Source organism: Portunus trituberculatus, chromosome 48, assembly GCF_017591435.1.
Source record: "Portunus trituberculatus isolate SZX2019 chromosome 48, ASM1759143v1, whole genome shotgun sequence".
NCBI classification, from domain to species: domain Eukaryota; kingdom Metazoa; phylum Arthropoda; class Malacostraca; order Decapoda; family Portunidae; genus Portunus; species Portunus trituberculatus.
The window spans coordinates 24,565,556-24,579,918 of record NC_059302.1 but is presented as its reverse complement, the minus strand read 5'-3'; the positions used below and the strand labels follow the sequence as shown (position 1 = coordinate 24,579,918).

Genomic DNA, 14,363 nt, shown 5'->3' with positions numbered 1-14,363 from the left:
CAGAAATGTATCTAATTTCTTGACATGAGAACTTGACTAGCCTGCTGTCATGTTTATTAACATCATTGAGGATAACTTGCATTGAAAGACACACTACATAGAGTGATGGTGAGGCAAACATATGTAGTACATACTATATTTCACCTTTCAGCCTGTTCTATACTAATTTACTAATATTACATCTTGTCACAGTCCTCAGAGTTCTTTAGACTGGAAAATGTGTTTCAATGAAATATGAGATGTTTTATAGTAGAAACATGAATTATTACAAGAAACATTTTTTAAACAAAATATAATCTTATAAGATGTAAGTGAATATACATTCAGTGATTATGGAACTTTACTTGCTGTCAAGGAACAAGGACCTAGAATGTAATTTCACCCTTTTCACAGTTGTCTTTCTTTTTATTTCATGATAATTTAGGGCCAGTTACTTCCAACACCTGTGGTCAGTATGTCATATGGGTGTTGACTCTGTCTATATTTGAAGCATTCCTGGTTCTGCCTCAGCTTGCTTAGTATATAGTAAGACTACTTTTGTCAGTTTATATTATTTGCAAATGTATAATAGCTCAATGCCAAGTGGAGCTGATTCCTAGCTAATGAGCTCTCTGAGAGACAGTAGTGCTATACTGTATAGCACTGCTTCTTTTATGTTTGATTTCAAGTTTTATCTACAACCATCCACTTGGTAGACTTAAAACCTGTAATATATATCTTATATTGTGGCTCTAGTGCTAGTCATGAGTGGAGATGGCATTTATTATTCCTGTGTTTCTTCTCCACTTTTCTATCCTATGAATGAGGAGCAGTTTTGTCAGCTAATACAATATAATTTTGTCCTGGGTTGTATGTACTGACCAAAACCTATTAGTGTAGACAAGAGACATAACTGTACTTTAATGCACAAATAATAAATGTATGAAAATATGTATATGTATGTTCATGAGCTACCTTTGAAGAGGTTCTTGTTCATACAATTGTTATGTATTCCACAAGGTTAATTATCAAACCGCATTTTATTATAGAATAACGTAAGATTTGAAGATCGAAGTCATAAATACATGATCACAAATTACCTTTTAACATTCAAATTACTTAATTAAAATAAAGTTGGCAATATATGTCTAAGATATGACTTAGCTATTATTATTAAAAGAAACAACGAAAATATGAAAAGTAGTCAAATAAAAAAATAAATATACTATTACTACTACTACTACTATTATTATTATTATTATTATTATCATTATTATTATTATTATTATTATTATTATTATTATTATATTATTTTTATTATCATTATTAATGATAATAACAATAAATTAATTAATTAACAACATTTAATCATACAAGTTTCAAATTTCTTAAAAACTCTAGAATCAGGATAAATATTTCACACATATGTAGAGTAGAGGGAATCTTAAGAGTAGCCCATATTTTGTTAATAATAGCAATGCATCACTTCTGAGCACCATGTATAAACAAAATGAAAGTCAAGGAGTATATTGATAAAACTTATTTATTGGCATTGTAGGGCGAGCATCTGCCCATTTTCAAGCTGGAACAAGGTGCAACATGGCTGGATAAAACCGTTCATAATACAGTATGAGGTCGATCAAGAGAGTATAACATGAAACCACAGTACAACTGCAGCAATATAAGATCTATGAAAAGCAAGGAATATGTACAAACTATTAAATGGAGACTAATAATATTAAAGGAAAAATAATTTGTTATCCAAAAGCAGTATGGTATAATGATAATGATAATAATGATAATGATAATAACAATATTGATGATAGCCATAATAATAATAATAATAATAATAATAATAATAATAAGAAGAAGAAGAAGAAGAATTGCAAACTATTTGATATATATATATATATATATATATATATATATATATATATATATATATATATATATATATATATATATATATATATATATATATATATATATATATATATATATAAATTTTTTCTTTGAAAATTATAGATAACTTATTTACTTATTTGTTACTTTTTAGAACATAATAAACAATTCCATCCACTGATTTGTACATGATAAAGATGTGAAACAAGAATGAAATTTGCTATATATATATATATATATATATATATATATATATATATATATATATATATATATATATATATATATATATATATATATATATATATATATATATATATAAAATGAAAATAAGGTCAACAGCAAAAGTAGGAGCAGCACAAGCTCACGAGTCTCTCTCTCTGGTATCCTTGGCAGACAATGTGCTATGTTTCATGGTTGCTGAGCCACGCGTATGGTCTTTTAAAGTGTAGCTACTTAAAAAAAAAAAAATATATATATATATATATATATATATATATATATATATATATATATATATATATATATATATATATATATATATATATATATATATATATATATATATATATATATATATATATATATATATATATATATATATATATATATATATATCATATCCTTTTCTGTACAAATTTGTGACTAAAATAATTTTTCCTGCTTGTTTAGAATACTTTCTTTCAAATTTTACTTCAAAGCGTTGATCTTGTGCTGTCTAATTGGTTTTACTTCAGTAATGACGTACTTTCCATTATGATAATGCCCAGGTGATTAGATCTTTTTTTTTTTTTTTTTTGTGGTGGATAGGGAATGTCAATTATATTTGGAAAATTTTTCTCGTGGTATGTTTAATCACAAAAATTTCAGCACTCGAAAGTTACATATTACTTTCAGTTTGCGAAAAATGTTTCTGCTCATTCGGGAAATCATCGATGACAAATATTCATAACCACAGCGAAGTTACGTCACGTATACTGTATCTTCCAGCTGATGCTATAGTTTTCAACACAAAGCTTTCTTAGACAGTGTTATTTCATTATATTGTCATGTCTCAAAAATTTCCTTGTAAATACAGTGTTAATTTGTGGTATAATGCTTTGAATCTTTATCCTGCTTTTAATTCGCATTTGCTCTTGATACTGATTTCAGTTAAACGCAAGTCCTTAGTACAACTGAGCTCTCATTTTGTTTCAATCAACTGGCGTTTTGATCTCGCGCCTGTTAACCAAAAGGAGAGCACAGGCATACTTACGGGCATTGATTTGCTATCACCAGCATACTAGAGACTCGCTGCAACCTGGACAAGATGTGGAAGTCTACACAAATACGTAAATGCGTCTTCTTTCCCATAGAAGGAATAGATAGAGGGAGCTAAGAGGAAAGACAATCCCTTCTCAAACCTCTCATTAGCGCTAATCGCCCAACCTTGCATGTTTTGGTATCAAGTACGTAAACCTAACCGTAATACCTCCTGTATAACAGTGGTCTGGGTTATACGTACATACGATGTCAGTAACCAGTTAACGGTGGTCTAGAAAGTTCCGGAGACTTTAAGTTGTTAGTCATCTGCAGAAGGAATAAGAAAGTTATCAGCTATCTCCTCAGGGCCCTTTCCTCCTGTGAAGGAGGACTCCAGCGGCAATTGTAGCTCATCTCCATCTTTATCCTCCTTTAATGTTTTTTCCTCTTCTTCTTTCATATACTTCTGAAGAAGATCTGGGTTATTGCGAGGTAAATTATTCATAATGGCAGGATCTATGGCCTCGTCCCCAGGCTGGGCGTAGGCTATGTGCTCCTCTAGGGAGTAACCATATATTTCGAAATCTAATTTGAATTTCTTGTACAATGAAATAATTTGCGCGAGAGTTAGTTGGGAGAAATACTCTCTGCGAATCTGTGGAGTGATTGTCTGAACAAAATAGTCAGTGGTGTTGAGTGATACAAGACCTGCTTTCTTCCACGCCCATTGTATATCATGCCAGAGAGTCTCGTAGTGCACTACCACATTATAAGGAATGTGGCAAGGCGTGCAGCGACGAATGGTGGGCTGCCACGCTTCATCCAGATGATGAGAGTCGTGCTCAAGAAGAAATCTCACGAATTCTTCAAAAGTTGGTCCCTTCGAGGGTGTTGGTGCCTTCCTGTAGGCGCGCACAATACGCTTCCCGTAGTGAAGGTATCCATGAGGATTCTTGTCCGGGTCTTCCAGCACGTGACGGTAGGATGCCAAGAGACGGTCCAGCGGGTGGCGCCCCATCAGTATTGTAACACATTGAGCCAGTACCACAGGATACTTTTCCCAAGAACTAAGGTAAGCGTAATGATGCCGAACGATGGCAGAAGGAGGCTCGTGTAGCCGATAAAGCTGAGTTTTGCTGAATTTCCCTGTTAGATGTAGAAGGCGCCGCGACAGCCACTGCGTCCCGGCTCGTACTACTGGACACACGGCGAGCTTTTTCTTCTCCGATACGAGCAGTGCCTGGTACAAGGGGATCTTGGGGACGGCGGCTATGGTCAAGCTCTCTTCTTTCGTGAAGTTACTCTCCTCTCCATTTTTCCATAATCCCATATTCATCCTGAAAATCAGAGAAACAAAATTTTTAAGATAGTTTTTGACATATTAAACCTTGTTCCTGCACCGCCAAAAACCACAGGGAAGCTTCTTTGCATGTTCATCGCCACTGCAACCAGCGGAATGTGCAGATCGATTATTTCACGAGAGTACATGGTAGTAGTACTATGTCAAATGTGTGTGTGTGTGTGTGTGTGTGTGTGTGTGTATGTGTGTGTGTGTGTGTGCGCGTGTGTATGTGTCTAGAGGGAATGAAAGAAAGAAGGGAGAAAGAGTAAAGAATAATCTGATTAAAGAGAGAAGGAAGGCAGAGAATGAAAAAAAATAAGTTTTTTTTTTAAGTAAGAGGGGAAAGTGGCCAAGGGCAAAAAAAAAAAAAAAAAAAAAAAGGCCCACTTAATTGCCAGTCCCTTTGCAAGTCAAAGAGTCAGCCGAAAGAAACGGACAAATGTCTTGAAACCTCCCCATTAAAAGAAGTCAAATCATAGAAAGATAGAAGTACAGACGCAGGTACGGAGTTCCAAAGTATGTATGTCTGAAGTGCCAACATACATACACTCTGTGTGTGTGTGTGTGTGTGTGTGTGACAGACCTGGTGCAGGCTTGGTGTAACGTGTCCAGTCTCCGCTGCTGCTCCTGCTCTATGACTTCATCGGGAAAGGTGGGCATAGGCGTGGTGGTTGAAGCCGTGGCAGTTGTAGTGGAAGTGGAGGAAGAGCTAGCTGCTGTACTGTGAGGGCTGGAACTGCTATGGCGTGTTCCTGCGTTAAGCTTCGCCGCTCGCCCGGCATGCGCGTGTGGGGAGCCTGCTTTGGTTCGGAAGTGGTAGTCCTGATGTGTCATCTTCATGTGTGTTTTAACAAGAACACCCTGCCAAGCAAATGAGCCTCATAAGTTTGCTGACAGCACTAATTACCTGCTACACCCAGTCTCCCTCTGTAATATGTAACAATAAACTTTTATTAATAGCTTCCTTCGCAAACAACAATCATATAGCTGGACAGCACACATCTCCGTTCTTTGATTCTATATGATACTCTAGTGAAGAATAATGTGATCTAGTTAGAGATTATATTTCTAATGCAGTTCAATATTAACAAGTGCAGAATGCTGAGCGTGGGTAGAGATAATCCAAACAATAGGTACACACTAGATAACGTGGCACTAGGAAGTTCCAAGTATGAGAAAGATGTAGGAGTCGTAGTTAGCTCTGATCTCGGTACAAGAAAGCAATGTATCGAGGCCAGAAATAAGGCGAATAGAGTATTAGGTTTCATCTTTTGAAGTGTTAAAAGCAGGAGTCCCGAAGTAATACTAAAATTAGACTTGGCGCTGGTCAGGCCACATCTTGACTATGCAGGAAGGACATAGCTCAATTGGAGTCAGTGCAAAGGAGGATGACTAAAAGGATACAGGATATGAGGGATATGCCCTATGAAGAGAGACTGAAAAAACTTGGTCTGCATTCCTTAGAGAGACGTAGGTTAAGAGGAGACCTGATAGAAGTATTTAAGTGGTATAAGGGTTTTAACAAAGGGGACATGAATGTAGTTTTTAGGATCAGTAGCGGGGACAGAACCAGAAATAATGGGTTTAAACTTGAAAAATTCAGGTTTAGGAAGGAAATAAGAAGGAACTGGTTTTCAAACAGAGTGGTTGATGAGTGAAACAGTCTCAGTGGGCACGTAGTCAGGGCTGAGTCAATAGGCAGCTTTAAAAGAAGGTTAGATAAATTCATGGATGGGGAAGATAGATGGAATTAGGTAAATTAAGCACACTGGGACTGCATCGTATAGGCCTGGCGGCATCTTGCAGTTTCCCTCCTTTCTAATGTTTTTATGTTCTTATGTAAAGGTCGGTTGTTATTTCGATTCTCTTGAAATCACATGTACTTCTTTTCTGCTTGCAATTGAGTACCTTTCACTGGTTTCAATGTCTCTCTCTCTCTCTCTCTCTCTCTCTCTCTCTCTCTCTCTCTCTCTCTCTCTCTCTCTCTATATATATATATATATATATATATATATATATATATATATATATATATATATATATATATATATATGTGTGTGTGTGTGTGTGTGTGTGTGTGTGTGTGTCCGCGAATTCGACAGACTGACCTTTGCAATGTAGTGAATGAAGCAGATGATGGCGATGGTTTGAAGTAAGGCTGGAAGGGTTTTGTTCACCCGTCGGAGGATTCCAGGGAGCACCATCTTTCCACGGGAAGAATTTGTGTCCAGGAAATGCTCCAATGTACTGTATTATATATATTTTCTAGATATATCACTTATTCATCACTTTACGTTTGCCATGCTCACCTTTATAAGAATCTAAATGTATCGAAGGAACACATGCTACACTGGTGAAGGCTGCATATTATATCACACGCTCTACATTTCGATGCAGGTAAACTAACATCAAAGATTTGTTATTTCAATGATGTCTGTCTATAATTCTAAGACTTCCTTTTGCACCCACACAGTCACATGTGAAGGAGCTCTGAGGCAGAGACTCGCCTGCGTGGCCAGCACCAGGTATACTGAATATCAGTGTCTCGCCTCCCCTTGACCTACCTGCAGGTCTCATAACGGTAACCTGTGCGCCAGTCTCAATTATTGCGAGACGGAACTGTTATTATGATCAGAATCTTGCTCATTCTGTAAAAACAATCAGTTATGCGTTGAATTACCAATTCCTAAGGGCGCACAATGGTGAAATTTAACAGTAAAAAAAAAAAAGAAAACAAAACAAAAGAAAGAAAAAAAGCCTCATTACTATGTCACTATCATCCTTGCTGATTTTGGTGAAAACGAAGTTATTATGTTGAAGAGATGAGGCATTACAAGAGGTCGAGAACGTAGATTGTAGTAAGTACAGTATTATTTGCTTAATTTATATGCAGCATATGATCTTTCTACTGCCGAGCCGATGCAAACCGGACGGGGGCACTGAACTCGGACTCCCTCGTGCGTCTCCAGAGATCATATCCCGCTGCCGGGCGTAGCTTGCTGGAACACCTTTAGGTCAAACTAAAGAAGATTTCCGCAAATAAACATGTAAATTAACATGGTGTCAACTTAAACTATCTGGATTTATGCTCAAGTTACTGCATTTCTAGTAAGTGTCAATGAAATTTGATAACAAAAGAATCCTAGAAGATAGTAAAAATGTGTCTCGGTTCTGGTCGCGTCCTTGTTAAGTTCTTGCGGCAAGTCTGAAAGGAACTGCCTTGAAAAAAGTAAGAAATCATAGAAAAAAAGTAAAAAGCACTAGCCAGTGACTCGTATAATCGTTATATAGGTATGGTGCATTAGTAACAATTACATAAAAAAAAAAACAATAATATACTACATCCTGAAGGAACACTAGGGTGTTGAGAGAAAAGCTGGTTGTATCCCGTTACGTTTGCAGAGTTGCCAGGTTTTCCGCAAGGAGTTTCCTTTATTTATCGATGGATCATATGTAGCATTGCCTATGTCCATATCATCACTAACTAGAGCTGTATGCATTGCATTATTGCTTCAATGTGCTTCTATTAGCCTGCCGGAGATTCAAAACACATCACTCTCCAGTGAGGCATGTAGTAGCTACATTAATAGCTTTTTCCTTATGTAACTCGATTTCAAATAAGAAAAGTGCACTATTATCCAGGTGTGATTTGCATGTATGGTTTGTGCTTAAAGACTGAAAGTGCTCATCACCTGCCAGAGCATAATGGTAGAACAGAATTATTACTCAGGCTGGAAATTCCTAAAACCTCGAGGTGCCGGGTCAGTCAGCGACTCTTCTCAGCAGTGTCTTCCCAGCACCAGTAGGTCACTTGAGCTGTGATGGACGTAGTGGATCGACTCCGCGATGTTTTCTCCTCGAAGTGGGAAATGTGCAAGACCAGGTAAGTGGTGCAGCATCCCGACATACATGAGGTTGTTACAGTGCATATAATTTTTGTCGGTGCGTAACTTTTTTCTTTTCATTATTGCATAGTTTTCCTCAGATTAGATTGCTACTTCAAGTTGATTTTATCCCCTGGCTCTTTGAACTTTTGTACGTATATTCTGTGTCTGTGGTATGGAGACACGGCCTGGTGATGCATTCCGCATCAGGGTGAAGAAGTAGTGACCCACGTATTTCATGTGTAAAATGAGGCACCTTGAATTGACGGAGCGAGGGAAATAGGACTTCCTCGTATGTATTTACATTCCTATATTGAAACTTGATACAATATCATCTCGGCTGTACATATTTTTAAGGAGGACCTTAGCATAGCATACAAATAAAAGCATTCAGATACCAATTAATTACTTATAAAAATATTACAATAGAATAAAAGCAAAATTAGTAAATGAATCATGGTGTCTAACAATATAATCAACTTGAAAATGTAAACTTTCACTTCTTTGATAATGATACAAATTGATCTGACACAACAGCTGGGCATGGTACCGTTTTATACAATGTGAAGTAAAAGTAATGAAAACACTGCTGCAGGTGGCCCAGACGGGGTTACCTGACTATCACGTTTCCTCGGGCCATGAGAGCGAGGAAGGCTATCTTCATTTGCGCCTTCCTGTACTGCCTTCTGCTGACACACCGCCGTTATGATTTCCTGCAGGTGAGGTGAAGACAGACAACGTGTTCTTGTATTAGAGTTGTCTGTCATGAAAGAATACAGCATTTTGTGGTTTCTCATAACTTGAATAACTTACATCTCGTACCTTTATTACTTCCTCCTCATTATACATGGGATTGTGTTACGTGAATTATTTGAATTACACATTTACTATTTATTCTTATTATTAACACTGGTTTTTTTTTTTTGTTTTTTTTTTACCTCAGCTGCGATGGTATTCAATATTTGTGAAGTAGTTTTATTATTTATTTTTTTCGCTGCTTTTTTTTTCTATGATATCCGATTTTTATGTCATATATGCAAGTTGTTTATAGATTCTCCAACTTGTTCGTCTTGTATTGAAATATTGTACTGTCCAGTGTCAGTTTACTCTAAGCCTTTACGGTTCATTTTCCTTCAAGTAAAAGAATCCCCATAACGACTCGATATTCTCCTTCACACACATAAATCCTTATCCGAAGAACGTTCCTATGGTTCTAAATCCATTCGGCACTGGGATGCATTTCTGCCTTGAGTTTGAGGCAAGATTAAACGATTTTATTGACATCAGGAAGGGTCTATGGAGGAGATTAATGGCCAGAGTCTTCACTATATTAATCTCTACGTAAGTTTTTGAAGCAGTGTAAAATCAATAAATAGTAACCAGAATGAATATGAAAATGCGATATAGTACTGATGGGTTGATTCCCTGGCAGGAAACGGAGGGAAGGAGAAGAGCACTGCAGTTACACCTTCAGGAGCGCACCGCCAGAGTGAGGTCGGAGTGTATTGCCCACCCGCCGCCCTTGACCAGGATGGAACAGAACGCTCGGGACGCCGCCGCAGTCACCACCAACTTAGCCACGCACTACTATAACCTACACATGAAGGCAGCGCTTCTTCACATGGTCTACTTCCCTCGCCAGAACTTCACTTGGTGTCTCGTCCCAAAGGTATGAAGACCATTGTTGTGATTATTTTTTCCTCTTCTTCTTCTTCTTATTATTATTATTATTATTATTATTATTATTATTATTATTATTATTTATTGTTATTATTTTGCATTTCTTTCTGTGTTATATATCCGTGATTCTCTCTCTCTCTCTCTCTCTCTCTCTCTCTCTCTCTCTCTTACATAATTTCCACTATTCCATCAACATACCTCGTTTTCTGTCATCCACATTCATACTCTCATTTCCTTTCATGATCTATTTATCCATTCCTGTATTCCTCCATTTAACTTTATCTTTTCCTGTGCGCTATATCACATGCATTATGTTATTGTCAATCATTTACGTAGAACTCTTACTGGTGCTGCACTTCATGGTTATCATAGTAGTGGTTCTCCTTCACAGGTGGCGTCGTCGTCGTGGGCATTGGCACTGATGGAAATGGAGGGTGTCACGGGAAAAGTGTCGCAAAGCCTATCACCTCAAGTGTACCTCAGAACCTCCCATAGGTAAGACCAATAATGGAATGTATTCTGAAACACCGCTGCGTCACACCTCCACTACTTCCAACAGGCTCTTGAGGAAATCTCTCTCTCTCTCTCTCTCTCTCTCTCTCTGCAGCGTTAATTGAGTGCTATTTGTGGGGACGAGTCTCGACGTTTTAATCATATGGTCTAGCCAGGTTCTCGTTTGGAAAGGATAATATTAAGTCAGTAAATATGAACACTTGATAGATGACAGCGACAAAATGGTTTAGATTCTTCAAAACACTCTTTAAACACTTTGATATTTCACCAGGACTGTTTTCAGAGACCACAGTGATAATTACAGAGGTTCTCATACTTATTTTTTCATTTGATGATGCAGGATCTTTCTGAAACTACCACCGGAATCGTATATGCACCGTAGAAAATCCCCGTGAATTTCACTTGAGTTTGTTAGAAGTATCAAACATAATTAGAAATGTCCGATAATGGCTTCATCTAATGATAACATAATGAACGGAAAAGGAAAACCAAATATAATATTTATATTTAGGAATCTGAAGTGCAAAGATGAGTTTAAGAGGTATAGTGTGTGCTACGTATATGGCATGTGATTGCAAACAAAGCAAGGTAAAGAAAAAGTCTAATCAAATGCTTCTTAATGAATCTAAAATAGCAAAATATATTTTAAGAATGCTGTTTGGAAATTGCCAATTTCTATCACCATTAAAATGAGTCACGACGTACTCTACAACCGTCTGAGATTGCCTGACGTTGTGTAGATAATATGGAATGTCATTCACATGTGCAGCGAAGTCTTTACGGGAGTAGTGCAACACCTGACTGATATTTAGATGCAGCAGCAACGATCGAAGTCATAGCAAAGTGGGGAGGTGCGTAAGAATTGGATTTGAAGCACAGGTAGAAGTTAAAAGTAAACAGATAGATAGATAAACAGACATATAGGTTGGTAGACAGTTAGGTAGACAGTCAGACTGACAGAGAGATAAAAAGACAGACAAACAAACAGTCATGCAGATAGATGTTTAGATAGATAGAAGAATAACCTTCCATATACCAGTCCTCCTCTCGTCATATATGATCATGTTCAAGAACTAATTTTCTTAGTTTGAATGATCTACACATGAATTATTCAACTGTTAACGCATAAACATCACAGGGTCGACTGCACTGTAAATTAAATTTTAAGGCCTTTACTAGATTTAATTGCAATGCGTCTTTCTCATAAAGATCGATCAGTCAAGCTATGGAAGATAATTACTGAATTTGACAAACCCATTATAGACAGATATCAAGATAGACAATAGCAGATGTGCCATACGTATAACTGTCTTGTAACGTCTATTCCTTGCCGTAACCGTGTACCGGCGGTGGTAGTGATGGTGGTGAAGAACATAGTAATTAGTTACATTGACGATGAGTTCAAACTCACAAATTAGTGTCTACCAATCTCAAAACTCATGAACAGGACTTCTTTCTTACAGCTACCTAGATCTAATTACTATACCCTCTAGTATTCTAAATCGTTACTTTGAAAAGATGGTTTATCTGATCTAAATGTTACATGATTTGCAATGGCATAATACGTAGGGTACAACTATAACTAATTTCTATCTGCAATCAGAGAGATCCCGCAACGAGTGAACGAGACAGTCCAATCTTCCTTCAAGTTCCTCTTCGTTCGACATCCATTCGATCGTCTCGTCTCCGCTTACCGAAACAAGCTCGAGGATTCCTATACCCAAGAAGATGGCGCTTACTTCTACAAGACCTATGGCAGGCGCATCGTGGAGAAGTTCAGGATAAATAGAATGACCGACAAGAGGAAAGGAGAAAAAGACTCACTACAGTACACAGAGCTAGGAAAAGAACCCACCTTTCCAGAGTTTGTTGACTACCTAATTCACACAGACCCAGAGGATTACGACGAGCACTGGCGCCCTGTCGTGCTCCACTGCCATGTGTGTCAGTTCCACTTTGATTACATTATAAAATACGAGCATTTTGAAGAGGAGGTTAACTTTCTGATAAATATGATGCAAGAGGATGGGAGGCTACCAAACAATTTCAAGTTAACTTGGGAAAACAGAGGTAACACAAATAAGAACACAGCAGTTGAGTACCTGAAACAACTGAGTGAGGAACAAGTGATGCAACTCTTCGACAAGTACCGCCTCGACTTCCTCTATTTCGATTATAAAACTGACGGCTACGCAGATTTTGCAACAATGAATGATTTGAGGAGGTAATCTGAATACTCTACATGCTATCTATAATTCAGTATATTTTTTTATAAATAAAGAGAAATGTGCGAGAATTGTGTTTATAACCTGTGTGTGTGTGTGTGTGTGTGTGTGTTTACCTAGTTGTATTTACCTAGTTGTAGTTTTACAGGGCCTGTGCTTTATGCTCGTATGGCCCCGTCTCCATATCTACACTTATCCAGTTTTTCTTTAAAACTATGCACACTCGTTGCTGACACCACTTCCTCACTCTAACTGTTCCAAGTCTCAACACATCTTTGCGCGAAGCTATATTTTTTAACATCTCTCAGACATCTTCCCTTCCTCAGTTTTTTACTATGCAATCTTGTGCTTCTAATGTCATATTCTTCTCTCAGGATTAGTTTTTCATTATCCACTTGATCCATTCCGTTAATCAATTTATAAACTTGTATCAGATCCCCTCTCTCTCCTCTGTTCCAGGGTTGGTAGATCCATAGCTTTTTAGTCTCTCCTCATATGTCATCCCTTTAAATTCTGGAACCATTCTTGTAGCCATTTTTTGTAGTCTCTTCAATTTCTTTATGTGCTTCTTTTTATGGGGGGTCCACACAACTCCTGCATATTCCATTCTGTCTTATTGTAGTACTTATCAATTTCTTCATAATTTCTTTGTCCATGTAGTGAAATGCTGTGTGTGTGTGTGTGTGTGTGTGTGTGTGAATCTAACCTGTAGTGTGGGCCCCTCCACTTGTTCGGACACTTCGTTGTGTCTTGGTAATTAGGCCTATTCCACAAATTTAATAGGAATTCATTATGCAATCGCCATCCGGTATTCGTGGAGTGGTGTGATACAGTGGTGCAGACAGCGGTATCTCCGCTGGGTGTCGGCGAGGGGAGTGAAGTCGTGCGTGGAGAATGATTAAATCCTCCGGTTCAGTTCCTGTCAAGTGGTAGGTGTGTGTTTCCGGTCCAGCACTACAGGCGAGGGTTTGATGCACCATTCCTGCACAACATGAAGACTGGAGATGTCTCCGTCCGTTCCCAGAGGTGAAGGATTCTTAATTATTTCTCCCGTCTGTAGGTGGGAACCTGTAGTTTAGGAAGTTATGTCATTAATCTATTTCTATTCAGTTTGGTAGTCCACAGAGGGAAGGGAATACCTACATCTCTCTTGCTAAGGTGAAAATGGGATTTGAGTTCCCCGGTCAATTCACCGTCGGGTCAAAGGGTACATGCCTTGTTGATCAAGACAGCAAGATGCCGTGTGTGCGCATTCAGCTCTGCTTTCTCTTCATCATGGATATTAGTAATCCTTGATATAGACTCAGTCTTTGCAGTGTTCTGGGGGCTAGATCAGGCACCTGAGGAGCCCCATCATAAGGGACTGACAGACTGTTGATGAAGGATAACATAACTTTCAGACAGCCAAAGGGGTTATGTCAGTTAGTAGGAAACGCTTTCATGGCAATTGACATTTACATTACCATATACTACATGTATTGGTGATGACTCAACTATTTTTCTGTAAGAATAGTAGTAATATTTGCGTCTGTAATTCAATAGACCTTCACAATGGCGTGTCTGTTTATATTTCGATTCTATAAACCCTATCATAAA

At 37.7% G+C, this 14,363-nt stretch overlaps 2 protein-coding genes across 2 annotated transcripts; one reads left to right on the top strand and one right to left on the bottom strand.

Moving 5' to 3' along the window:
- Positions 1–2,646: 2,646 nt before the first annotated feature.
- LOC123498808 (carbohydrate sulfotransferase 10-like) lies at positions 2,647–7,005 on the bottom strand. The gene is made up of 3 exons (XM_045246232.1): positions 6,574–7,005; positions 5,049–5,326; positions 2,647–4,460 (listed from the first exon to the last, which is right to left on the bottom strand). Exons 1-3 carry the CDS (start codon positions 6,667–6,669, stop codon positions 3,443–3,445), a joined length of 1,392 nt encoding a protein of 463 aa, XP_045102167.1. The 5' UTR covers positions 6,670–7,005; the 3' UTR covers positions 2,647–3,442.
- A 901-nt stretch (positions 7,006–7,906) lies between these two features.
- On the top strand, positions 7,907–12,835 carry LOC123498897 (carbohydrate sulfotransferase 11-like). Its single transcript, XM_045246433.1, has 5 exons — positions 7,907–8,348; positions 8,945–9,068; positions 9,782–10,018; positions 10,421–10,524; positions 12,146–12,835. Exons 1-5 carry the CDS (start codon positions 8,287–8,289, stop codon positions 12,768–12,770), a joined length of 1,152 nt encoding a protein of 383 aa, XP_045102368.1. The 5' UTR covers positions 7,907–8,286; the 3' UTR covers positions 12,771–12,835.
- The last annotated feature ends 1,528 nt before the right edge of the window (positions 12,836–14,363 follow it).

Excerpts from the sequence above, each read along its gene's own strand:
- LOC123498808 (XM_045246232.1), bottom strand. The coding sequence starts at position 6,669 with ATGGTGCTCCCTGGAATCCTCCGACGGGTGAACAAAACCCTTCCAGCC. Across the intron at positions 5,327-6,573 it reads TCATTCACTACATTGCAAAG|GGTGTTCTTGTTAAAACACA; the intron begins GTCAGTCTGTCG and ends TTTGCTTGGCAG. Across the intron at positions 4,461-5,048 it reads TTACACCAAGCCTGCACCAG|GATGAATATGGGATTATGGA; the intron begins GTCTGTCACACA and ends TCTGATTTTCAG.
- LOC123498897 (XM_045246433.1), top strand. The coding sequence starts at position 8,287 with ATGGACGTAGTGGATCGACTCCGCGATGTTTTCTCCTCGAAGTGGGAA. Across the intron at positions 8,349-8,944 it reads TGGGAAATGTGCAAGACCAG|GTGGCCCAGACGGGGTTACC; the intron begins GTAAGTGGTGCA and ends ACACTGCTGCAG. Across the intron at positions 10,019-10,420 it reads CTTGGTGTCTCGTCCCAAAG|GTGGCGTCGTCGTCGTGGGC; the intron begins GTATGAAGACCA and ends TCTCCTTCACAG.